The following is a 26625-nucleotide window of genomic DNA, read 5'->3' on the forward strand; positions in this document are numbered from 1 at the left end:
TCTGTCCAAAGCCTCTCCCAGTCAGTGCTGTTCTCCATGCCTGTCTTACTGTACATGATGTTATTAGCGCAAACACTTTAAAGGTGATAATTTAGGACTTCAACAATAACACAGCTGCAATGTAGTTAAACATCTTACAGTTAGTTTTGAATGAATGAGCTCTAAAAAACAAACAAACATCTGTCTCCTATTTTTTGTGTCACATATGAAAGAAGCATCAATATCTGATGAGAAGACGTATTAATTTGGCCGTGCTGTGTATTATTTTGTGGGTTTTGGTGCAGTTTTCTTGTTTTGTGGGGTTGTTTTTTTTTTTCAACAGGAGATTAATATCTCTAACAAGTGGATTTGTTCACATTTACACGTCTTAAATTTTAAGTGAGATGTGCGTTTTGAGTTTCGACACTATCTACATATAAGGCAGCCTTTTTGTTTTGCAGTATTTTGTGTGGTGTGTTTTAGCAAAAGGGGAACAAAAGCGTTTCAGTCAACCTCAAATGATTTGTTTTAATTTTCACATGGTCTTACTGAGGTGATGTGAAGTGAAGCATGCATACTTTTTTTGGTAATGTGCTGGAAAAGCTTGAAATGGACCTTAAAGTGCTTAAAAATGCTTGAGTTTGACCCTGAAAAAGGTGTATGAACCCTGCATTTTACACCTGTGTGTGTGTGTGTGTTTGTGTGTGTGTTTGTGTGTGTGTGTGGCATTAATAACCGTTCTGTGTGGAAGCAGATGCTTGTAAATGTGAGGTGGACATCACATTTCTGACTTTTGGAGTACCATTGAATCCTGGTACCTCACGAGCCCCTCTGTAGTCCTATCTATGTTCCTAACACACATACACCAACACAGATGTTGGTGCTTACCCACGCACATTACCTCCTAACTGCACCTTAAAACTGTTTGTGGGTTCCACTCTTCCTCACTGTCATTATCATCAAGTTGACTGCCCTGAGCGAGTGCATGGTCTTCACAGGGCTAGAGAACATGCAAATATGTGCACGCTTATATTATGGCACAAGATCCTAATCTGAAATTCCATTCTCTACTCAGCTGACCTGTCAAATGTATAAATATGATTGTAGAGCTTGTATAAAACATTTTTATATGTGATTTAGATATTTAATTTTCTTTATACAAAGTTTCCTCAAGATCGGTCTTCTCATCTAGGAGGAAATAAGGAACACACATACATAAAATCTTCACATTATGACGATTACCCATAGAAAAGTGGTCCAAAGGCATAATGTTTCATGATGATATTTCAGCACACTACCACAATACCTGTATACTTTGTGCGTATATCAGAGTTAGCTGATCACCCCACATCATTTACCATTAAATACATATTAAATAATAATGCCAGATATACACTAGATGAAAAGCTCTCTTTTCCAAGTACTAAAATTGTACCAAATAGACATTAAGCCTTGGTTGCTAATTAACCAAATACATACATGTATACATACATATATGTATATATTGCATTTTGCAACAGTACTGTTTTAACCTCCATTTTTGAGACTTTGAGATTTGAAATTTCCCCAGTTTGATTTAACTTTGAGGATATTAAACAGATTAGCTGTCTTTTGTTTATTTTTATGTTCTTTATTAAATATGAAATAATATTAAAGCCTGTTGTTTTTTTGTTTTTTTGGCTGAACTGGAGACTGGCACATTATAAACTCATGATCCAAGATAAGCCTCATGTAATCTTCTTATTATTTATTTTAAGTTTTGTCCATGCCTTCTTTCTCTGCCCATTTAGTTTACTTTCCCAGTAACGTTATTTTCAGTTTAGCCTCTTCTTCATCAGTCCCAGATAATTATACACTTTTGAAGAGACATAAGGCTAGTTTTACTCCTGCTCTCTGGATAAATACCTCACTGTCAGAGCTGAGGCCAATTAGTAGATAAGTTTGTCACTTTGGGAGCTGTTATATGGTTCATAGTTAGCTCTTTATATGAGTACACACCCAAAAAAGACCAGTGTTTCCCAAAGGCTTCTTGATACTGTATCATCCACATTAAATGGAGCAAACAAAATATAAAAGACTTTTATATGTCTTTTTTCTCTTAAGTTTTCCCCCCTCCTCAATTTTGTTCATATGTAAGATGGCAGCATTTATGGAGGATGATATTTTGTTTTCTTTGATTTTGCTAAGTACTTCATTTATTGGGACAGATTTTAAAAAGTGTGTAATTAGTTACACTAAACGGTTATCATTAATAGTCTGCCTTTGCTGCAGTTGTTTTCACTGCAAGGTAATGAATGCAACTAAACAAACTGGAATATAAAATCTGTCACTCATACACAGACGGTAAGTTTTCAAAACAAATAAGCTTTCAGTTTGAAGTTGAGGTTTTTGATCTTCTCTGACAGCATCTGCTTTCTGCTGAAGTGTTCTTGAGCAAGAAAGCCTCTGGTCTTTTTCTGCAACTGACTTTCTACTGACCTAAGTCAATCACACTACAAATACACTGCCCAGGATGAAAATAAGATAGGGCTGATGGAGCAGCTGTGGGTCAGGTGGTAGTCAGTGGGTGTCTGCCAACTGGAGTGTTGTTGGATTGATCCCTAGCACCAACAGCCCTGTGCTCAAGTATCCTTGGGCAATATACTGAACCAGGATGCATCTGTGTGAATGTCAGATAAAGCATTTTGTGTGTAATTGGGTGAATGAGACTTGTAGTAGAAAGTGCTTTGAGTGCTCAAATTGAGTAGAAAGGCTCTATATAAGTAAAAGCCCACTTACCATTTAGCTTTTGTTTGCAGCAACAATGTTCAATAAACTCAATGCACATATATTGTTCTTTCACCTTGCACAGACACCTCATGTTTCTCATAATCTAAAACACTGCATTGAGCGTTGAAATATTTATCTTCCAAATCCCTTCCTCAGCCACATGGCATCAATGAGAAGTTTTGTTACGCTTCTCTCATATCCTCATATTGTTGAACAATCAGATAAAATGTGCTTTCAAATAATGAGGCAAACAAATGTAGTATTCTTCGTGAGCCAAAACCTCAGAGGGAATACTTGTACATTCATTGATACGGTCATCTGCTCCAGACACAACACACCTATGACATCCAGGTGATGCCACTACTGCCCACAGCTCACAAGAACTGGCTGCTGCCCCTAGAAGGCATACAGAAGTCGGCCAAGCACAGAAATAGTAGGTTTTTGGGCAGAGTGGCCTTAAAAGACAGGAGCTATTACAGATTGCTTAAGAAAGAACATGAACTGGGGTGGTTGAGTAAAGACACACACAACAGAAATAAAGATATGTATTTTTAAATTGTGAATCATGCAGAGTTAGTTAGGTGGTCTGAGAATAAAAACAGGAATGCAACAGGTCCCACTGCAAAAACAATAAGAAGGCAGAAAGCAAACATCACGCAGCTTAAAGGATTTCCATTTGTCTTTAGGTTTGAATTTCAAACGTTCTTTTCTTAACACTTTGAATTACTTGAAAATCTGGCTTCCATCAAGACATATGTAGTATGACAGAGGAAGGTGACGGCTACAGTGTAGCTGACCCTGACCGCTGACCTCTCTTTAAAAATGTCTGTTGCCTAGCCTAGATGAACCAAAGCAAAGTAGCCCTGAATCTATCTCCCCAACAACATTTTCAAGACTTGGGAAATCCAGAGGACCCAGAGAACCCAAGTCGGATGAGGTTCATATAATCTCAAGGTCTACTTGGGATTCTCCTACTAGCTGGATGCCTGGTATGCATCCAGAGAAGGTCACCAAGGAAGCCGTTGGACAACAGGAAGGTGCTGTTAGTCATCCTCTCATGTTTCTTGTGTTACAGGTCTTATCCATCTGTCCCAAGGACATGCGGGCCGACATCTGTGTCCATCTCAACAGGAAGGTATGCAGTTATTATTTTCATATATCCATACATCAGTTCTGTTACAATGCTTAATCGAGTTATGAAAGGTGCGATAATGTGTGTCTCAAGGTAGTGAAAAATAAGCTCCTGCTATGATATGTAACTGTGTGTGTCTGAGTGAGTCTCTTTAATAGCTACACTTTGGCAGACCTTTCAATATGGTTGGCAACAAAGTTGAGATTAGAGAGGTGTGTGCACACTGCTGAGAGAGGACAGAGTCTTTTTCTTGCTGGGGCTTAGCATAAACTTGGAGTCAAGGCTTTGGCACAGCTTTAAGTCAAACACCTGCAGCAATTACACACTTGTTCTTATAATGTCTTCCGTCATTCCAGAAAAATCAGCTGCTAGTGACAACTATCATGTCTTATGTCAGATGGGAAGTAAGACATGATGTTTCTGTGGCATAGCATGGCATACCTTTCAGTTCTTTAGTTCAATTTTGATTCAGTTTTATTTATACAGCACCAAATCAGTACAACATTTGCCTCAAAGTGCCTTGTACCATAAAGTAAAGACTCTATGGTACTAAAAGAGAAATCCCTACAATCAGATGATTCCTTGATGACTGGCTGCCTCGACCGGTTGGGGGTAAAGGAAAGAGAGAAAGGCATCGGGAATAGAAATAGAATTTCTGTTTTGTTTTTGTTCCGATAAAGAAAGTTTGTCTCCACTTATCATTGTATATCTCCAGGATAGTTCACTAGTGCCTGAATAGAAGCATGGCTGGTGGTTTGTATGTTCAAATATATCTGTGGGTCATATACAAAGCAGTGAAAGATGTTATGCTTTTTTGACTATACAGCATCAGCATCAGGTGCTTTTGTTACATAACTGAGTGAAGGTTAATTGTGCTCAGAGTCTTTTAGATATCACTTAACATGCAATGATATTGTTCTCAAAACTCTAGGAGATGTCAAATGCTAAAGTGGCGTGATCAGAGGACACCTTCAGTTGGGTAATTGTGCTGTGTGACAACCGTCTCCAATGACAGTTAGTCAGAAGTTACTAAAATTAGTCTTGTCATGCAGTGCGGCTGATTTTCAGTGTCTCTTCTGAAATAAAGCTCACGCACTACATTCGTTTCAAATACATCTAATTTTTCAGGGATGTTTGACTATGATAAAAGATTGTGAAACAGGACAAGAAGACATTCTGTTTAATTGTAAGAGGAAATTAAAGCTGGATGTCATTTAGGAGTTTCAAAGGAAGAAGATATTGTGCTTTGGTTTTATTTCACAAAAGAAGTGGAATTAGTTGTTTTTTTAAAAAAAAAAATAAGATTTTAGTTTACTTTTACCAGTATTTCATGTCCTGTCCCGTCCATTAAGTTGTTTTTCCCCCCACAAAGGTTGGGTTAAGATGCAAATACAGTTTTAATTAAGCCCCACATTTTTTTCAAAGTGATTAACAAAAAGAAAACAGGAAAAATCTGAACCTCTCCTTTTTTCTTCCCTTTCAGTTTTAATATGAAGCAGCTGATAATATGATGTGAACACTTTAATGGTGCCACACTAGATACATTTCAGGTGTTGTATCCCTTAAACCTCAACCACTTCATGCACTCACTTTGTGCTGCAATTTGCTGACGGTGTGCTGCCTGCTGTCCTGGCAAAACAAGACTCCAAGAGCGAAACCACAAAGACGCAACACTGAAGTTTGAGAGATGTGCTTCTGAGTGATTATTTCACATGGAGACTTACATTTCTGCTTGAGGGCTTCAGGTGATTGACAAGGAGCACTGATATAAAAACACTCTTGCACAAACCAAATAAAATCTTCCCCTGGTGCTCTGATGGATTATCTCAGCGGGTGGAAGCGGTTTCATTTTCTCAAGGATATCAGAAAATGTGTACTTCTGCAGATAGTAAAACGAGAAAGCAACGAAATCTAAAGTGTTCTTGTCCACTTATGAGATGAGAACTTTTTTTTTTCAAAGAAAGCCCTCCAAGCCTGCTGTAGTGTGTCTGTGTTCCTCGAGCATCAGCAATCCAAAGGCGTTGAAAGAAAAACTTGCTTTAAAATTTGGTCTAAAAACTGTCATCAGTGCTGAAAAGAAACAGGAAAGCCGGCAGTAGTAGTGTGATGCTTTTGACAGTGTTCCGCTGGGAAACCTTGGGTCCTGCCATCCATGTGGATGTTACATTGACACGTACCACCTACCTAAGCGTTGTTGCAGACCATTTACACCCTATTCCCTGATGGCTGTGGCCTCTTTCAGCAGTATAATGCACCACATCCTATCTGGTCATTTTTTCCCAGTCTAACTCTCCAATCTGATTCTCTTATTCAGGTGTTCAACGAACATCCAGCATTCAGGTTAGCTAGTGATGGCTGCCTGCGCTCACTGGCAGTCGAGTTTCAGACCACCCACTGCGCTCCAGGAGACCTGATCTTTCACGCCGGGGAGAGCGTTGACACCCTCTGTTTCGTGGTGTCGGGGTCACTGGAGGTCATCCAGGACGACGAAGTCATTGCCATCTTAGGTACGTGATCACTGAATTAGTTTGATTCTGACAGGTTTGAAAATTGAACTTAACTCTAGTATTTGGACTGCTGGTCAAAACAATTGCAAAGCATCACCTTTTCTTTTCTGACCTTTAAGCAACAAACATATTCACGTAGTCATAATTTGGATGTAATGCCGTGTTTGGAAAGTAGAAATTCTTAAATTAGTTATCATTGTGCAACAACAAAAAAAGTATTTCTCAAAATGTAGACTGAGGTAAGGAGATTGGCATGTTCAAAGATTGCTGTACATGCACAATAAATATTGAATAAGTCAGTTATCCATAAAGCAATTATGAAAATGAAACCAAACATGAAATGTGTGCCTTGGGAAAAGGGACACATTCATGAGAAGAGTTCATGAGAAGCCAGCAGGTGAAGTCAGGAAGAAAATTTAATAAAACACTTAAACTACTTTAACATCTGAAAATGCAAAAACATCATTTTGTGTATTTCAGGCAGCCAGTGAGAAGGTCAGCCAGGTGACAGGTGGATTTGTTAAATTGTTTGATCTCAAGATTCTTTCTTCTTTTTGACCCTTGAGATCTGAGCAGATTTCACAACACAACAGGTTATGCAAACCTTTCCAAGCACACAAGATAAACAATTGGGCCTGCTGTTTTTATACTTGACTTTTAAACTTGCAAACAAGAGAAAGTGAATGTGTGGGCACACTTCAGAGAGGAGCCACTTTAATAGATATGCTCAGTGACGTCAGTTTGGACTTTCAAGTGTTAAACCCAAACAGTGCGTCTCTTATCTGCTGCTGTACATATCGCTCTCCGCTGCCTTGTACTGTATAATATTTATGAGGTGGAGAAGAAAGAGAGAAGAAAGGGAAAATGCTTTTTATTGAGGTGTGCACAGATAGCACTGATGCTCAAGGCATCCAGTGAAAGGCGCTTTCTCATAATCATCAGCGGGCCCCAAATGAGCGTTTACCAACAGCGAATAACAAGAACAAATGATTATTAGTATGAAGAATGAGTGCAAAGCTGCACAGCAAAAGATCATATGGTGCGTGTGCAGAGGCTTAGATGAAGTAGCACGTGCACAAACATGCACATCCACAAAAATCGCTGTTATGATCTCAGTGATGGAGACGCTAGTATGTAAAGGGCGAGAGTGTGACATTGGTGTGATGGTTATTTTCCTATTATTAGGATAATGTTTTCTGTGCTTCCTGTTTTGAGACAGACTTGTTTAGATGAACGCAAGTCCTAAAACTCAGATCTGTGTGCAAAGTACAGAAAGTTCTGAACATGAGCAGAAATAAGCTGAAACACTTCTGAGCTGTTAAATTACATTTGGGGAAAAAGTTCACCAGAATGCAGGAAATAATGTGCCGATTGCTTGAACTTTCCTGAGGTGGACCCAGCTTCTCTGTTTAAAGAAAACTAAATGGCTGATGTTAATTCCTGCAGCGACTGTCCAGCATTATTTTACTTTTCCATCTCAGCCTGGGATACTTGGACATGTCTTCTTTAATAAACATTGAAACAACCTGAAAAAGCAAAACTTTTCACAGCATCCATTGGTCAACAGCTGCTTTTGCTAGGCAACAGCAGAGGTTTTTATGTTTTTGGTGTACTGTTCAGTATAGGCAGAGCATGTTTCAAACTGTAGAACAAATAGACTGTTCAGCAGAACTCTGAGCCCTGTGGTATGAATCAGGTTCAACACACCCAGGGTATCGTTCTACCAGCTGAACTGACACACCCTGACTCAGGAGATCAGGAGAAGTGGGCACAAGCAACTAATTATCAACTTGCTAAGTTAACCCAGCTGATTTTACAAAGGAAGAGTAAACTATAAGATTAGAATGCAAGTAACTGGGCTTCTGTTGATAAATTAGAGGTGCAAGAGGTAAAGCGCTGTACAGTATCTTTGTGTTTACAGTGCTGTAAACGTTTTGGTCAGTAAGAATGGAAAAGAGCTGATATATTAATAAAGTGTGGCCTGTTTGAAGGCAGGAAGAAAACTGTGTGAATTAAAAAATAAAAGCTTTATTGTTAAGACATGGGAGACATTTAAATTCATCTTCAAATTTCCATAAGATAGTTTTCGTTTTTACGCCTCCGGGGTGTTGCTCTCACCATACAAGGACGCCCAACTTTGTGAACGCAACAACATGAATGAGGCAACACTTTTGTTTTCAGCCACAAGGTTTTAAAAATCAAGCAATAAAGTTGCATTTAGGACTTATTTAGGACTTACGTATTTATTACTGATTTTCATTCAGGAAAACAAAGACTTGAGACACTATTTATAATTTTTAGCTCCTCCTAACTGTCTGATTTGTCAGTAAGCAGACACATTACCACATCTACAACTGCTAGAGAAGTGTGTCTACATAAGTAGCTGTGCAACAAGATAGAAACTACAGTCTGCAACAGGCAACGTGAGAAGAAGAAAACATCAACTACTCTGAACTTCTCTAATGTAGCTGCATTTCCAGGTGAACAACAGGATTGGTGAGCGCTGCTCCACAAACTATCATCTGTGAATTGATTGAGAAGCAATCCAGGCTGAGAACTTCCAGTTAAAAGCGGATTCACAAAGACATATGCAGGCCATTGAAAATCTGCTAGCTGAAAGAGCAACTACGTGAAGCAGCCTGAAGGAGAAGGTGACAATAGACAAACTCAGTAAACAAACTCACAACATTCTACAAAGACAAACTCTTTACACTGTGTGCAAAGAAGAAAGCTGAAAATGGAAAGAAGGAATTGTTGGAAGTCCAGACAACACTGGTAGAGGAGAAGATGGAAGTAATGGGAATTAAGACAGAAATAGCAGACACTGAACTTACAGAGAGAGTGTAAAAAAGCCCTCAAATGGCTGAAAAGGCAGGAAAAAGAAGCAAAGTAAACATTACAAAGGAAAGTAAAAGAGTTGAAGAAGGTGAAAGAGCAGGAGAAGAAAGCCTCGAACTAGAGCTGCATCTGGAGCTGCTTCCAAAAGCAAAAAAATCTCCCAGCAACACAAAGGTGGAGGAGATGAAGGTTCAGCTCAGGCTGAGCCATGATTTTCTATTCTTTCCTCCTCTCTCCACTTCTCTCTCCTTTAAACAAGTAGTTCTCTTAACCTTTCCTCCATCACCCCTCCACCTTCATCTTTCAACCTCACCTCCTCTCTACACTACTTCTAGTCTTCTGTTCTCGTCTTCACCTTCCTTTTCTCACCTTTGAAATGAAGATCATAATCTTCATCACCCTCCAGCCATTAAGTATTTCTGCATGTGCCTGCCTCTATGACACTACACATTGTGGTTATAGAGGCAGGCGCATGCAGAAATAGTTGTTATGATTTCACTTATGGGTGTTTTTAGATAGATAGAGATACCGATAGTTCTATCTGTCTATATATCTATATATATGTAAACAAAGCTACAGAAAAAAAAAATATATACACAATTACTTTCTGTAAACAGTCTTTAAATTTGCAGGTTTTATGTTTCTTTCTTTGTCTTTCACTTTCCCTTCCTAAGCCTTATTTGTAAACCAGCCATTCCCAAAATTCAGACTGCAGTGATCTTTTTTAAATCTAAAAATTTTCTGTCTCCAAATCAGGTGATCTCTTTTTTTATGTCTACTGATGCTCTAATGTTGACATCCACCTCCATGTACGAGCTATTTATAGTCCTGATGTGGTCGCTATGGACAGAGCTGGACTGGCCATCGTTTTTATGGGCTCATGGGGTTTTATTTCTTTTCTTTTTTAACGGTATAAATGAATGGTGGTGGATTGGCCAATTGGTCATGATTGACTCTGGGCTGGACCAATTACAGCCGAGGAGGTCGAACTTTTGAGTTGAGGTGAAAAGGAACGCGATTTCTCCTATATGTCTGTGAAGGTTCTCAGTCATCCAGGTCATCGTAGTCTAAGGAGCTTGGAAAGAAAAGCGTCTGGACTTGTTTAAGTTGCTTGAAGATGTTTCACCTCTCATCTGAGAAGCTTCTTCAGTTCTAAGGTCAAATGGTGGTTCTAAGGGTCAAATGGTGGCCCACATCCTGGGCCATCTGACTTCAGGAAATCACATGATAAGGTGGGGCCAGGTTTCACAATGAGCTCACCCGAAACCCTGGCTGATTGTGACCCACACCCATTTTCACACCTCGGCTCATGTGATTAGGTAGAGGATCATCAGGGGGTCCTTTGTCCCTCTTTGGGTGGAAACTCCCACTAGGTTTAAATCTGGGACTCTCCACCATTTGACCCTTAGAACTGAAGAAGCTTCTCGGATGAGAGGTGAAACGTCTTCAAGCAACTTAAACAAGTCCAGACGCTTTTCTTTCCAAGCTCCTTAGACGATTTGTCCTATACTACTTCAGCTAGAAAGTTGCTAATTCAATCATGAAACTGATCCATGATCAGCTGATCGGCTTTTCTCTCTGTGCCAGAAAGAGGAAACCGGCGGAGGTCACGCTAAACAAGAGCAGCACGTTTAAGTTTGATCAGCTGTTGTTAGAATTTATTTAATATTACTTTCTAGTATCAGCTGATGTTTGCTGGAGCCACAGCTGTAAAAGCTGCTGGTCATGATATCGGTTTGGTTATCTGGTGAGAGGGAACCATGAAGATGAAACCAGGAGATGTCCTTACTGAATCATCAGAGCTGAACAGGTGATGGAGAAACAGGTTTACCTTGTAGGTGACATGAATGAGTTGAAGGGAAGTTATGAACTGTTTCTGAGAGACAAATAACACCAGGATCCTTTTTTTATGTAGCTGAGAGCTGGTAACTGTGCAGGGGCGGGTCTAGCAAAGTTTTACCAGGGGGGCAGGTAGAGCATTAACAGGGAAAGGGGGCACAAAGAAATACTTTTCTTTCTTATTCTTATTTAAAATGTCTAGCTTTTAATAAATAATTATCTGAATCTTACAACCAAAGTTTTCATCTCATGTAAAATGTATAGAAATCCATCCATCCATCTTCATCCGCTTTATCCGAGGCCGGGCCGCGGGGGCAGCAGCCTAAGCAAAGAGGCCCAGACCTCCCTCTCCCCAGCCACCTCCTCCAGCTTATCCGGGGGAACACCAAGGCGTTCCCAGACCAGCCGAGAGATATAATCTCTCCAGCATGTCCTGGGTCTGCCCCGGGGCCTCCTCCCGGTGGGACATGCCTGGAACACCTCACCCAGGAGGCGCCCAGGGGGCATCCTTGTCAGATGCCCAAACCACCTCAGCTGGCTCCTTTCGATGTGGAGCAGCAGCGGCTCTACTCTGAGCCCCTCCCGGATGGCCGAACTTCTCACCCTATCTCTAAGGGAGAGGCCAGCCACCCTTCGGAGGAAGCTCATTTCTGCCGCTTGTATCCGCGATCTCATTCTTTCGGTCACTACCCACAGTTCGTGGCCATAGGTGAGGGTAGGGACGTAGATCGACTGGTAAATTGAGAGCTTCGCTTTTACACTCAGCTCCCTCTTCACCACGACGGACCGATGCAGCGTCCGCATTACTGCAGCTGCAGCCCCAATCCGTCTGTTGATCTCCGGCTCCCTTCTCCCATCACTCGCGAACAAGACCCCGAGATACTTGAACTCCTCCACTTGGGGCAGGAACTCATCCCCGACCCGGAGTGGGCACTCCACCCTTTTCCGGCTGAGAACCATGGCCTCAGATTTGGAGGTGCTGATCCTCATTCCCGCTGCTTCACACTTGGCTGCGAACCGTTCCAGTGCGAGCTGGAGGCCCTCACCCGATGAAGCCAACAGAACCACATCATCCGCAAAAATCAGAGATGAGATTCTGAGGCCACCAAAGCGAAAGCCCTCCGCCACTTGGCTGCGCCTAGAAATCCTGTCCATAAAAATTATGAACAGAACTGGAGACAAAGGGCAGCCCTGGCGGAGCCCATCACCCACCGGGAACGAGTCCGACTTATTGCCGGCAATGCGAACCAAGCTCTTGCAGCGGTTGTATAGGGATCGAATGGCCCATAGCAATGGGCCAGACACCCCATACTCCCGCAACACCTCCCACAGGACACCCCGAGGGACACGGTCGAATGCCTTCTCCAAGTCCACAAAACACATGTAGACTGGTTGGGCAAACTCCCATGCACCCTCAAGTATCCTCGAGAGGATAAAGAGCTGGTCCAGTGTTCCGCGACCAGGACGAAAACCGCATTGTTCCTCCTGTATCCGAGGTTCGACTAGCGGACGAACTCTCCTTTCCAGCACCCTGGCATAGACTTTCCCAGGGAGGCTGAGGAGTGTGATCCCCCTGTAGTTGGAACACACCCTCCGGTCCCCCTTCTTAAAGATGGGGGACCGGAGATGTATAGAAATCCATTATTGTATTCAGTAAATATTAAGTCTAGTATATACCCTATAAGTTATAGTATTCTTTCCTTTGGGAAGGTACCATCTGTGCAGTCTGCAATTCTGTTGAAAAAGGTGTTGAATCTATTTAATTACTGGAGAAAAATAATAGATTTCTGTGCATTTGTTTTATACGTGCATTAAAGTAAAATCGATTTTGCTAATTAAGCATCTTGAGGTAGAGGGTGGGGGAGTGGTTCCCTATTTTTTTTTCTTTTTTTGCTGGGAGTTGGCAACCTTATTAGTTAGGTATATGTAATTATAAATTAGGTTGTTTTATATTTTTGCTAAGTACTGTTTAGAATACCAGAATAGGGAGGATGGTGTAGGTTTAAGTTTATTAAGGCTTTATGGCTATTCCTATAATACCATGGTGGGCCGGTCACTAGTCAAAATGCCCAGGCTGATTTTTTGTCCCAGTCCAGCCCTGGCTGTGGACGTCTTTTCAACGTCCAACTTAGACTCATTTTTGATGCCGTTCTGTTACTGCTTCTATGGGCTCTGCAGTCTCATGTTTCCAGAAGCTGGAGGACACGTTTTCTATAGGTGACCAGTGAATTTTTCTGTAGCTTTGTGAGCTGAGACAATGAAATTACATTATTGGAAAATGATCTCGAACAGGATGCCACCTTCTGAAATGGGACTAGATCACAACAGTTATGTGTGAAGGAATGCAGTGTGATCAGCGGACATCTCCAAGATGGCGTGTGCTCTTGACGCTTGATGTTCAAATGTTAGGGAATACAGTAATCCCTTGTTGTTTCTGGCATCTAATATTGTTAACTGCTATTATGCAGCTATGGGTCTCACGTAGATCACCAAATCAGTTGCAGATGACTGTTATGGGCAAGAATACATCAGAGTGGGCCTTGTTGTCTTATCTGGTCTCTGCAGAGTCTCCGTTTGTGTTGCCTCTTTGCTTCCTTGACATCATTAGGAGACTGCAGCAGGCGAGGAAGCAGCCTGAGGTTCATAAAGAGCATATTAAATGTTTGATAAATTGCTTCATCTAACTGGGGTCATTAATCAGTAAATTGTCAGCTAGTCGTCTGCTGCTGCTGATACTGTGGAGACAGACAGGATCAAGATTGCACTGAAATATATTTTTAACATGGTTGTGTTTGTTTTACACTTATCATTATATCTTTAAACTGTGGCGCTGACATTTTGAAAGCACTTTGTAACAGCTCACACTGCTCAACCAATTATTATAATAGCCCTTATAATCATTAAAACAGTTTCATTACTGTTGTGATCATAACTATAGACTCGTTATAGACTCTTGCAATCAGAAAAACCACACAAATACACATATCTTCCTTTATGAAGATATGTTCATTTATGTAATTTATGTATGCATGATAGCACAAAACACAGTTTTTTTTTAAATGTATTTATATGTTTTATAAAACTAGATAAACAGACTGCATGTATAAAGTAACATAGTGTATAGCACACCTTGAAACTCGATGATCTTTGAATATCCTCTCCACATATGCTGAAAGAAATAATTAAGTACTGTTTATTGAATTTGAAAATCTCTCCACAGAATTCACTGTGGGTAGCAACAAGCCCATCTGATCCTAACTGGATTGCCTGCAAGTTGTTGTTAAAGTTTGTGTTGCATAGCAACCAAGAAAACGTCTCCTCAGTAGCGGTGCTTAGGGCTGCAACACGTCTTTTGTGCTGGAGAACAAGGTAGCTGTCTGATCGTAGCCTGCGCACTGAGAGGAGGATGGAGTGAGGCCAGTGTAGATGTAAGGGGAACGGCAAGATCTTGGAAAGGTTGAGAAGAATTGCAATAAATAGTAGAGGTTAAAGGAAGCAAGATAAGAGTATTTTCTGTATGTTCCTGGCATGAAAAGAAGGCTTCACTTTAATAATTGCCTTCTTCTGCAAAGTTTTCCTCTTCATACTTCTGTCCCATTCTTTGTCTTCTTTTCTTTTAGTGAAAAAGAAACAAAAACAAGGAGAGGAAGACAGGGAAAGAGCAATGATTGTATATAATAACATAAGCAGAATGCACTGCAGGATGTAAAGGGACAGCAGCAGAATTGAAGAAAGGAGTGGTGGAAGGGAAAAGAAGAGGTAGCTGTCTGATCATAGCCTACTAAAGAAGTGAAGCCTTCTAAAGAAAGTGATTTCAAAATAGAGGAATAAAAAAAAGCAGAATGCAATGATCCTTGGTGGTGAGAGGAAGAGAGGGTAGACTGCAGGATAGAAAGAAGATGAGGAAAGGATGAAGGAACAAAGGAACGGGGAGAAAAACACAGTCGACTTATACAAATAAAATAATAAAAAGGAGATGGAAGGATTGATGGTAAAAAGAGGGAAGGAGAAAATAAGTATGATCATACAACTTAAAGACAGAAGTGAAATAAATGGAAATTAAGGTGAAGCAGAAAGAGGGAGGAACAAGAAAAGGAGGATGAAGCTGCTCTGTGCTGGATGTGGTTTTAGAAGCAGTGATTTTCCCCCAGGCTGAGTGGTGAGGATGCTCCTTGAGCATGTAACACACTCTGCTCTCATTAGTGTACAGTGGCATCAGGTGACACACAAGTATGCGCACACATATTCTGGAACAACAAAGATACTTGTGGTAATGCCAGTGTATGCTTTTAAAATGGCTCTTTAATGTCTCCATACACAGGCTGTGGAAACCGATTTTCTCTTGAGGGACAATAAAGTATCTGTGTGGAAATGTGGAAGTGTGGAGAACAAAGACATACAAATTAACACACATAAAGTCAACACACTACATGTAGTGTTAACTCCATTATTGAATATGTTAGGAAAACAATTACCAGCCTTTTATGGAGCCCCGCAAGGCACCTTGGAGAAAAAAAAAACAGAAGTGCTTTTGCGTGATCCTGGGAAAGAGTTTTTCCCCTGCATTTATCTTTGCTTGGTTGTCAATGAATTCAACCAAAACCAACATATGTCTTGTGATGAGTGTGTCCCCTTACACCAAGAACTCTCTACAGATGTATTCTATTCATTTTATTCATATAGCAATATGTTCTGGCCCAGTGAGAAACAGTGAGCAGCAGGGGATGAGCCTCTAATCACATACAAGTGTGCATTGGCTGCATTACAAAATATGGTACTAAGAATGATCGTGTAGCTTTTTTGATGTGTAATACATTAAAAGAGGAATATATTAGAAGCACAGGTTAAAGAGACAATGATAAAAGGGAACCTTCCACAGAGAGGGTAATATCTTTTTTAAGGCAGTGCTGCTTTGAATGACTATCTCAAGAGTGCAGTGAGATAACATCTGAGTCAGAGTAGTGATGCTTAACAATTCACCCACAGTGCCAGTATTTCTTTTTCTTATTATCAGTATATTCATCTACATCTAAGTGACTGTTGTTATGAGTTCTTCTGTATACAAACTCAACTTTATTGTTTGACGTGGCTTCAAGCAGACTGCTACCAGCTACAGCTGAATCTGTCAAAGTGGCCACACACTTAATAATAATTAATATAGTTTTACTGAAATGGAAATCTGCTTTAGACACCAGACTTTTAACATGCTTATATAACCCGATATCATGGCATGTCTAAGTGTGTATTAGAATTCACTCAACCTTGCAACCTTGTGTTTCTAACTACTGATTAGAGCAGGGCGATAAAATATTTATCACGATATACATTTGAAAATTTGCGATAACGATATAACTGACGATATAATTGACACTAGACAAAATGCTTTACAACTCCACAACTTTATTAGTGCAAAAAACAAAAACACATTTCCAGTGGAAATTGGCCGACATATCCTCAGCATAACCATGTTGCATAACCAAATCCACAAAACTTAAAAAGAGGTTATACACACACAATACTATGTTGAAGCACAGTAGTATCACTCCGCCAGGCTCCTGCCTACGATAGCCGTTCATACATAAGGCACACGGGTTTATAAGGGGCACTGTCGATTTTCAGATAAATCAAAGGATTGATTTTAAGTGTGCCGTATTTTCCAAAAAACACGGTAATAACGACGGCCCACTAGCATGCGCTACCAAAAATAGTGCTTTGTTGTGTATCTGACGGACGAAAGCGAAACCAGTTCCACACCACTGAAGCTGCAGCACTTTTACAAACCAGTTCTGTTCCATCCATTTCATTCAATGATCTGCTTTCACCGCCATGCTTTTTCCACCGTGTGCGTATGAAAACAAAGGCACTGCGCACGCGCGTTTTACCCATATTCTATTGCGATATTTAATTTTTCTATCGTTGCCCAACATTATACCGGTATTACCGTGAATGGTATGATATGGCCCAGCCCTACTACTGATCATCTAAATCCAGTTACACCAGTTAACCTTCTACTACAATAGCTAAGACTGGATCTTATGCAAAATGTAGCTTCAACACTAAGGTTTACCAGAAACTCAAATACAAAGACCAGTACCTACTGTACTCTTTGACTCCCACCACCCAACATAAACTTGGGGTAATCAGTAGTGGTGCAACGGATCACGGTTGATCCGTAATCCGAACCTGACGGCCCTGACAATTTTTTTGTCTGATACCTGACAACTTTTTTCTTGATAACTGAGACCTGACATTTTTTTGTCTGATACCTGACAACTTTTTTCTTGAGACCTGACGATGTCCTAAAATGTACACCGTAGAATACTTTGGATTACTGGATATATTGTCATGCTGTTTACAACTACATGAATGTTCTATTGCTGTGTGATTTATTACTATTACTGAAAGTTACTCGCCATACTAATACCAACTAGATTTTCAAATCTTAATATAAAATGAGTAACAATAGGGTGGACATTAGGCAAGGCTGCACTTTTTGCAGTGATCTGGTAGAGAAAACTTTTTCTGTATCAGTCATATGTTTTCTTTTTGTCTGTTTATAATCATGTGGAACTGCACATGATTATGTGCAGCTAGCAGGTTGTTAATGCTATCCATCAAGTCTAAAAACAGCATGTTAATATGTGGAGATCCTGAAGGGTGCTCCAAAAATTATCAGATTATATTTTAAATATTTATTCAATTCAGATTAGTTCAAATCAGTTCAAATTATCTTTTTTTTAAACATGTATATCATGTATAATGTTTTTATGTCATGTGTAATTTCCATTGCAAATATTAATCACAGTTACATTAAGAGGGGATGGCAGTAAAAATGACAGCTGTGATGTCATCAAGTACACTGCCATTCCAATTGTAGAACAATCGCGCTGCGTTCTCGGGAAGTCTGGACTCGTGTGTGAACTTAGGAAGTCCGGACTAGAGAAAACGCAAGTACAGACCTGCGTACATGAGTATTTAGAAACGGCCTAACAGTCTGCAGTCAGCTAACGGCAGCTAACAATGTTAGCTCAGTGACGAGTTCATTAATAAATAAATATAAATAAAAATCAAATAGCAATAGTACATTGAAGATACTGAAGATTCACACATCCCATTCTTATTATGAAGTGGTGTCGGAATTTCCAAATAAGAAATCCTGCCCGTGGATGCTGGCTCTGGGTCCATTGTGTAACTGACGTCACCAGCGTTAACGGGCGCTTACTTTAGAGCCTTTTTTTGCGTGTTTTGTACTGTATTAATCCCAGATGGAAATTGAGTAAAAAAAAAAAAAATTAAAACAAGAGCCACAAGTTGTTCTCAAACCTGCGCCGGCTGCTCTAACCATGCGATAGATGACTACATGCTCATCCAACTGAGCTAAACCTACACCCGACTGCATTTTATCACAGAAATTGGAGAAGGCATAGAAAGGGGATAGCCAAACATATGAAACCAGAAATGAAACCATGTATTCTATTTATTTCAACAAAGTAAAAATATTCTGATTATCACCCATTTAAACGGTAACTGTAACCAAATACATTCACTCATGTTTTGTATTTTAAATACGTAATGCAGTAAGTGTATTCCATCACTCCCCAACACTGCAAACAGAACAGCATTCTGTTTCATCCTTTATGTAGCAGGTTTGTCTGAGAAACTTGGGACAATTTAATTCTAAGTATGATATCCCGGTGCACTTCAGGCCCAGCCACACCGTCAGACAAAATCTGGTTTTCACCAAGGACAAAACTCCTAAACACAAGCTACACAACATAGTCTATGCTGTGCAGTGTAGTGAGACATCCACATGGTACAAACCAAACAGCCACTCTACAGATGCATGGCAGAACACCTCAACAGCTACCTCAACAAGTCAAGACTCAGTTGTATATCTGTACCCGAAGAAGAACATTCACATTTCTGACCATTAAGACAGATGGTTTGAGAGACGAGTAAAGGAAGCCTTCTGTATCTACTGTAAACAACCATCATTAAACAGAGGTGGTGGCTTACGACACCACCTGTCAACCACCTACAATGCAGTCTTGAGATCCCTCCCCAGGTGCTTAAACCCTCTCAGACCTTCAGGTGACCTTGGTTACACTTCATATAGCTTGTGTAAATGCTGTGGACATTTTGCTGTAACCAGATGCAGCAACATTCTCTATTTAATTAGCTAATTATTTTAATTAATCATCTCATTAGAGTAAGTAGTGTTGATTAATACCTTGTTGGTCATGTTGGGACTTTGAGGCAGTTCAAGTTCCTGTTGTTGAGAATAGAATGAACTTAATTATATCTTCACTAGAAATTATTAATCATTCATATCTACAACATTTCTACAAGTGGACAGTTTATCTGTGGCAAGGCCAGCATGGGCTTCAAATGGTAATAGTGGTGCTTCTAATACAGTAAGGACCACTAATGCTGCTGTTGGAGGATATCAGTGTCACTGCAGCTGTATAACTATCTCCACCTACTCAGTACAGGATAATGGGCTGACAGTGGTTACAGCAGCATCAGCACTCCGGTTCTAAGTACCACCTTGACATGTATCTTATTGGACTGCTATCAGGTTGAGCAGCACTGCTAGATAAAGCAATAGAAGGGCACATCCACCCACAGGTAATTTCTTTTTCTGCTGATGGGGGATACACATATGTCAGAACATTAACTGTGAGTTGGTGTTTGCAAAGAGAAGAAATTCTCCAGTGTAATTCATGTAGAGCAAATGCATTCATCTGCATAAATACCACCGCATTTGTCTCAGTGACACTGATGCCTAAGAAAAGCTGTGATCTGTTTTGATTCTTTTTTTTTCTGGGTTGTTTATGTTGGCTAAGATTTGGCACCCAGCGAGTCCTGTTGGATTCCAGTGGGATCAAAGATGTATTATTGTACAGTGTGTCACAGAGGGTCGGGATAATACGGGGGAAACAAACCTTGGAAGTAAATTCAGCAGGGAGGAATTAACATCTGTTGTTTTCTCTGCCAAGGCTGTTTCAGCATGGGGTTCCTTAGTGAAAGATCAGAAAAAAACAAGACTGTTTTCCCCAAATTGAACATTTAAAGCACTCAGACTATACTGACACAGATTCGGGATGAGATGTGATTGAACAAGTAAACGAGGTTATTATGAGATCGAAGGTAGCTTGTTTATTGGCATTCTAAGATCAGGTCATGCTGAAATGCACTTCACATTCATTTAATTTACTGACCTGTGATTGATTTGTCTCTTTTCTTCAGCGTTTTCAATGATTTTAGTTTTCATGTTTAAATAAAGAAAGAAATAATAATAGAATAGAAATAATAAAGAAATAAGATAATTGTACTGCTACACCGCAGCTTCCTAGGGAACAGGAAAGTAATTTTCAGAGGTCCAAGCAAAGTTTGGACACACTCTGATTGAGTAAAGTTTATACAGTGGAAATACAAATCAAGCACAGCTCAACCAGGGCAAATGGGTGCTAATTAATCAACAAACAAAACGTTTAATTCTTGCAGAAATATCCCAACCTACCTAATTATTCTATTTAAAAATAATAAAATGGAAGTGAGGCCCCTGACCCCATCTAAGTCAACAGAGAGAAAGATCTAACTCTTGGCTCATTCTCCAGGGAATAGCAAGAGGATAAAGAACTATAAAAAACAATGCAAAAGAATTCTAACCCTACCCTGAACTCTGTTTGTCTCACATATAGTTACTCACAAAGAGCAGAGATTGTTCTTAGTCATAGATGGTTAAATAATATCAACATCTGGATTGCAGAAAACAGAGAATCCTGAACTGTTGTTGAAGATTCTCTATAGTAGAGAAAACCAGTCACACATACTGTCCAAACAACATGAACAAATATTAGAACATGCTAGTCAGCTCGATTTCCTTTATATCATCTCAAATTTTTGATGCCAGACTGGCAGACCAGCATATGATTGATGAGGGCAAGAAAAATGCAATTTGCAATGTATCTGTTTAGAGAATGCTAACTGGTAATTGCCATTTTAGGGTGGTTTATAGTTTTTAGCCTCTAATGTGGTGGCTGCTACAACCCATCAGCTATTTGTTTCAAGGCCTGCAACTTTTGCTGTCACCACTAGTGACACTAATTCTTAAGATTAAGGGTGTGGTTTCATTAATTAACAGGTTGCAGACACAAGGGGCTTGAGACAGTTTTCTAATTAGAGCTGCAGAACAACACTTAAACATGAGTTTTCTATGGGCAAAGGTAGCCAATGTGGGGCCTGTAGCAATTTTGCCCTTTTGGACTCCCAAGAGGAAATTCTCTGGGTACCTGACGGTGGGCTTGCTCACAGAAAACCTTCTGTGGCTGCTTTGTGGGTTAGCCCATACAGGCCCCATAGTAGTTTTACCCTGAAGGTCCCCCATTACAGTTTTCTGTGGGCAACCCATAATAGTCTTGCCCATAGAAAACCTATATAGCGACCCAAAATAGCCCGCTGCAGGCTACTGTGGGCACACATTTTCTGCCCCAGATTAAAATATATGCTGAGCTATGACGTAGACTCTGCAACAAAGTTTATGCTTCAGTTTTGGTGAGTAAAATTCTAGTACTTTATTAGTCTGTTACTTGCTACTTATTAGCAGGTATGAATGCAACTTTCTAACAAAGCTTATCAGTGTTTGCTGATAACTTAAGACTTACACTGGTAGTCCAAAAATTGTAACCTTTGGCTGCAGTCAAAAAGATAACATTTAGGCTTTAAGACTGTATATGAGAGTTGATTATTTCTTTTTTGCTTCTTATCTATAGTCTAACGCTGTACACCACTTTCCTTTTTGCAGACAGGCAGACTAATATGAAGGCTTTAGATGTGTTTGAGTGATCAGGAGTATTGCAGAGCCTGGAAATGGGGGTTATGGCCCCAATGTATCCATCTTCATCCATCTATAATCTCATTGTACGCGTTAGATTCAGTGCACACATTGCCACCATCTTCAGCACCCCCTGGTCCGCGTGACCACATCCACATCCAGACTGCTAATTGGCAAGGAACTGTGGGTCTCCAGGGAGCTCATTCCAGATGAGTCCTGCTGCCTGAGCCTCTGTCGGATGTTCAGAAGGAAATGGGCCCTCGGGGGTGCAAAGGAGGGATTGTCAAGATGAGATTCACTCACTCACACACCCACAGTGGCATACATGCTTCGTTTTGCGACTGTATGTTGGAAGCAGTATACGTGTATTACTCAGCGTGTTGTGACAGCTTGTGGACAGCGTGGACTGCTTTTTGTCACGTCTTATCCAGGTCAGCTGTCAGAAAAATGCTGAGACGATAGTTGTGGCAAGTTTGACACAGATTTGAGTCTCGTCTTCACTTTCTTGAGCTCAGAGTGCACAGATGTCTTCTGGGAAAAGTCATGCAGAAGCACCATTATATTCTGTATGCTGCCTATTTAAGATATCTTGATTTCATAATGGGTCATTTTTAAACTATTTTTGTGTTTTATAACTTCATTTCTTTTCATATCAGGAAACACAGTGGGGTTGGAGCCGTTTTGGAGTCAATTAATACACATTCATGTTTGACTATCAGGCACCCATTGAATTCATCAATCACAAACATTTTTTGATGACATGATGTATTCGTTCTTTCCTATAATTGTTGTTCTCTTCCTGTGTTGTTATTATGACAACAAGCATGGCACTGCTCAGGAGGTGCTCACAAGTGTAAATATTCATTCATCTGCTATACATATATACGTCTGCTATATGTCATCTGCTTCATCATCCAGAAGGTTTTAGCTGAATTTTTTTTTATTTACTAGGTCATAACTTTTTTAAAGATATTTTTTAAATTCTGCTGTTCTTCAGATATTTTCCATACTGCATTTTTTAAAAAGATTTTAAAGACTTTATGAATCTCCTAGAAAAAAACAAAGGTTATGTAGCAGCCTCGTGCATACTCTGTCATGCTACTGCAGTTGTCTTCTGTGTGTGTAGGTATTTAATAGTTTTTTAAAAAGTACAAAAAACACAGGTAGTGGCTACAGTAGACACGTTTGTATGGTATAGCTTTGCTCTTTTCTGCGACTGGTTGGCAGACCAACCACTGCACAAGCAAGAGTAGCCTACAGAGCAATTGCACCACATGATTTGTACACTTGCTCCATCTGGCAATAGAGGCAGCTAGATGGGCTGTCTGTAGCTCACCCAGGTTTACCAACAGTGCCAACATGCTTATAAAGCACTTGGAATGCTCAAGTGGAGTAGAATAGGGCTATATAAGAACCATCTACTGAGCATACACGTCATGGATGGTGAACTTTCTATTTCCAAAGACTAAGTGCTTCAAAGAAGCTTGCTATACTTCAGACACACTGATCAACACCCAAGGGTGAAGCAGAACTCTATAGTCAATGTTTCAAAAAAATATTTTTTCTGGTTTCTTCTATGGTTTATTAGTTATCTACCTGGCAACATAACAGTATCCATACCCACTACATGCCAGCTGCCATCAACTTTTAATGATGGAAATGGTTAAATCAGCAGGTCTATTTGCTATGGACTTGACCAGGTAAAACTGTTGCTAAGGAACAAAGCGTAGACTGATAGAAGAAGAAGAGTGTGGTTCAGACAGAGATTTAATGTCATTCTCATTAAATATTAATGTAATTCTTATAAATGACATTTCCATGCTGTGTGACCATTTAACTCATGTAAACTCACACTTTGGTGGGTGGTGGTAAAACACAGAAATATGCAGCAATGGTATATGTGGCTGCATATCAGACATCGACAGGGTTGTTTGTAGACATACTCAGAAATTGCTAGTAAATTACTACATCTCAAGTTATACATTACAAGCAGCTCTTATAGTATATTCAGCCTCATTCATTCAGGCCTAGTGACTGGGGTAGTGAGTCGTAGTTGCCAGAAGATCGCAGACAGCTCCCCAGTCCTATATGACTGTGGTCTACGCTGTATTCATGCTTTCTATCAGATACTGTTTAAAGGCTTCTATATTTCTTCAATTAAACTAGAGATGCACAAATTGCAGTTTTATCGGCCGATTGTCATTTACCATTTTTTGTAAGTGTGACCTGCAGATACTGTATTTTGCCAAATATGATTTTCTTTGTATGTCCAATAACTGACAGCCTATACAAAGAAAAGTCAGGTTTTCTTAAATGCAAATTTGTGTTTGTATAATAAAATAAATTATTAAACTTGGACCTTTTCCCAACTTGCAAATTGCAAAATAAAAAGAGCAGCTGTACACATACATAGATTTATTTTTCTTTACCAAACAAAAGCAGACACAACAGATTTATATAACAAAACAAATCTTACATGATTTTCCAGTTTCATAGATAACAGGACAGGATTTCTTTTTTTTTTTTCCACTGAGAACACGAGCTCGTTCACCGCTCCTCTTAGTGTGTTCGTGCTTGTAACTCATTGTTGGTAAGCATTTCCAACATTAGGCTGTGCTGTGCCACAGCAGCAGGAATCTGAATAACTTGTGTAACTTCACAGTTTTAATTTACTGAATGTGTAGGGCTTGTTCTGTGCTTTACCTCAGCTGTCATCTTTGTAAACAATTGATGTTGCGATAGTTGTCACTGATGAATAAAATGCTCTTCCTGTTTACTGTGTCCTCAGGAAAAGGTGACGTGTTCGGAGATGTCTTTTGGAAAGAAACGACTCTTGCACATGCGTGTGCAAATGTTAGAGCGCTTACCTACTGTGACCTCCACGTCATCAAGAGGGAAGCTTTGCTCAAAGTTTTGGAGTTTTACAGTTCCTTCGCCAACTCTTTCTCCCGCAACCTCATCCTCACCTGTAACTTGCGCAAGCGGGTAAGGCATTCAGCTCTTTGTACATGGTACATAAATAGTAATAATAAAAGACATCTTAGACATCACTCCACTTTGCAGTCTGACAAACCTTTCTTGCTGCTTTCTGTGTAGGTGGATTTATTTATGACTTCTTCTCACATCACTGACAGTCAGATTGTTCTTTATTTGACTTCACAGTTGGTTTTAGAAAACCTATTCTCTAAAGCCAACTTTAGAATGATTTTTTTTAGGTTTTCAGATAGTTAAAAGGAAACGGATAAAAATGAGCCTAGATACTAAACTCTACCAGTTCTGCCAAGAAGAGAAGAATGGTCAAACGTTCAGCCAGAATTATGCAAAAGCTGTTGATTGCTACCAAAAATATCTTGTTGAGGTGCAGCTTTCTAACAGATAACCAAAGGTTAAATGTCCAAGGGTGTATGTATGTATGTATTTGACCCTGTGTGTGTGGATTAGGGAAAATCCAAAATAAACTCAAACTTGTAGAGTTTATCTTGGATTTGGATAAAGTTGTATGCTGTAAATCCTTTCACCCTGTAAAAAGATCAGTTTAAGAGATCATTAATAGCCCAAAATTACCATGAGTACATGACCACAACTGTGCATAGACCCATCAAATAAAACAAATAAAAAACACATAAAAAGTTTGGGGATTTTGTAAATTTAAGCAAAGTGACACATCTACATCTTTGCTTCATTAATAAGTAGACAGTATTGTCGATGCACTGAAGCTGTTGTGACAACAACCGTACTCATCAGTGCAACAGCACAATTGACTCATTGTTTTTCAGGCTTCGCTGCTGTTGACAGGGTCAGTAGTAGTGCCACCTAAATTTTGTATTTAGTCTACCAACCCAAGCTGTCTGCTCCTCTGGCCAATAGCATCAAGCGATGACTGGACTTCCACTCCCCGCAGAAAGCCAAGATGATGTAGATTAGAGAGCAAGATCAGATTATCATGCAGGTTGGTTGTTGAATTACTTCTGTGCTGTAGCAGTGTCTGCTGATGCTAGACATCAACACAAACATGTCACAGTGACACTGAATTTTTAAAACAATCAGGTAAAGAGAAGCACACAGCACTGCTTATGTACCAGAGGGGGCATTCTGTGTTGTTGCAAAACAACAGCTCACCTTTTACAGTAAGGGTTTTTTTAAATATTACAGCTTTGATACACTTTTACTAACATGATATATCTTCAATACAACTTCCTTTGCTGGCACAGCCATGCTCTAGTGACAAATATATCAAAACACAAAGTTTGACATTAGTAGTCACGAGTCCTCATTTGAAGGTTCTGGTAAATCTTGTTTTTATGTGACAAGTCTGCGTGAATTTCTTGCTTTTAAAATATCAAAAACATTGCAACTGGAAAAACGAAAAAACATTCAAGTTCAGGTGTCATATACACTACTTTCTATGTAGTGATCAAGCCTTTAAGTTCAGTTTGATGACTTGTTGGATGCTGGTGATAGTGAGAATGAATCTTTAGGCTGGTTAGCTCTCTAAGCTTTTTTACTCACTGTAATAGTGACTAAGCAGTGTGAATGTTCAACAGCAAGTATTTTATGCTTTATGCTGTCCATGCTTTACTTGTCAATTTCATGCAATCAACTCTAAATGCTAGAACGCATTTGAGCCAAAGCTCTTTTTTCTCTGGAAAAGTGGGATATTATTTGGAAATTTGAAAAGTTTTGACATTCCAAATAAGAGAAAAGTATGGCTCAGCTAGGGCTGA

General features: G+C 39.8%; 1 protein-coding gene across 1 annotated transcript in view; it reads left to right on the forward strand.

Moving 5' to 3' along the window:
* kcnh5b (potassium voltage-gated channel, subfamily H (eag-related), member 5b) overlaps window positions 1–26625 on the forward strand; it is a 186179-nt gene that overhangs the window by 104686 nt on the left and 54868 nt on the right. Inside the window, exons 10-12 of the mRNA XM_084915478.1 lie at window positions 3824–3883; window positions 6195–6387; window positions 24690–24886. Of these exons, the coding sequence (XP_084771604.1) occupies window positions 3824–3883; window positions 6195–6387; window positions 24690–24886 (450 nt within the window). The remainder of the gene's footprint in view (window positions 1–3823; window positions 3884–6194; window positions 6388–24689; window positions 24887–26625) is intronic.

This window comes from Perissodus microlepis, chromosome 19, assembly GCF_051167445.1.
Source record: "Perissodus microlepis isolate ML-2025 ecotype Zambia chromosome 19, ASM5116744v1, whole genome shotgun sequence".
Lineage (NCBI taxonomy): Eukaryota > Metazoa > Chordata > Actinopteri > Cichliformes > Cichlidae > Perissodus > Perissodus microlepis.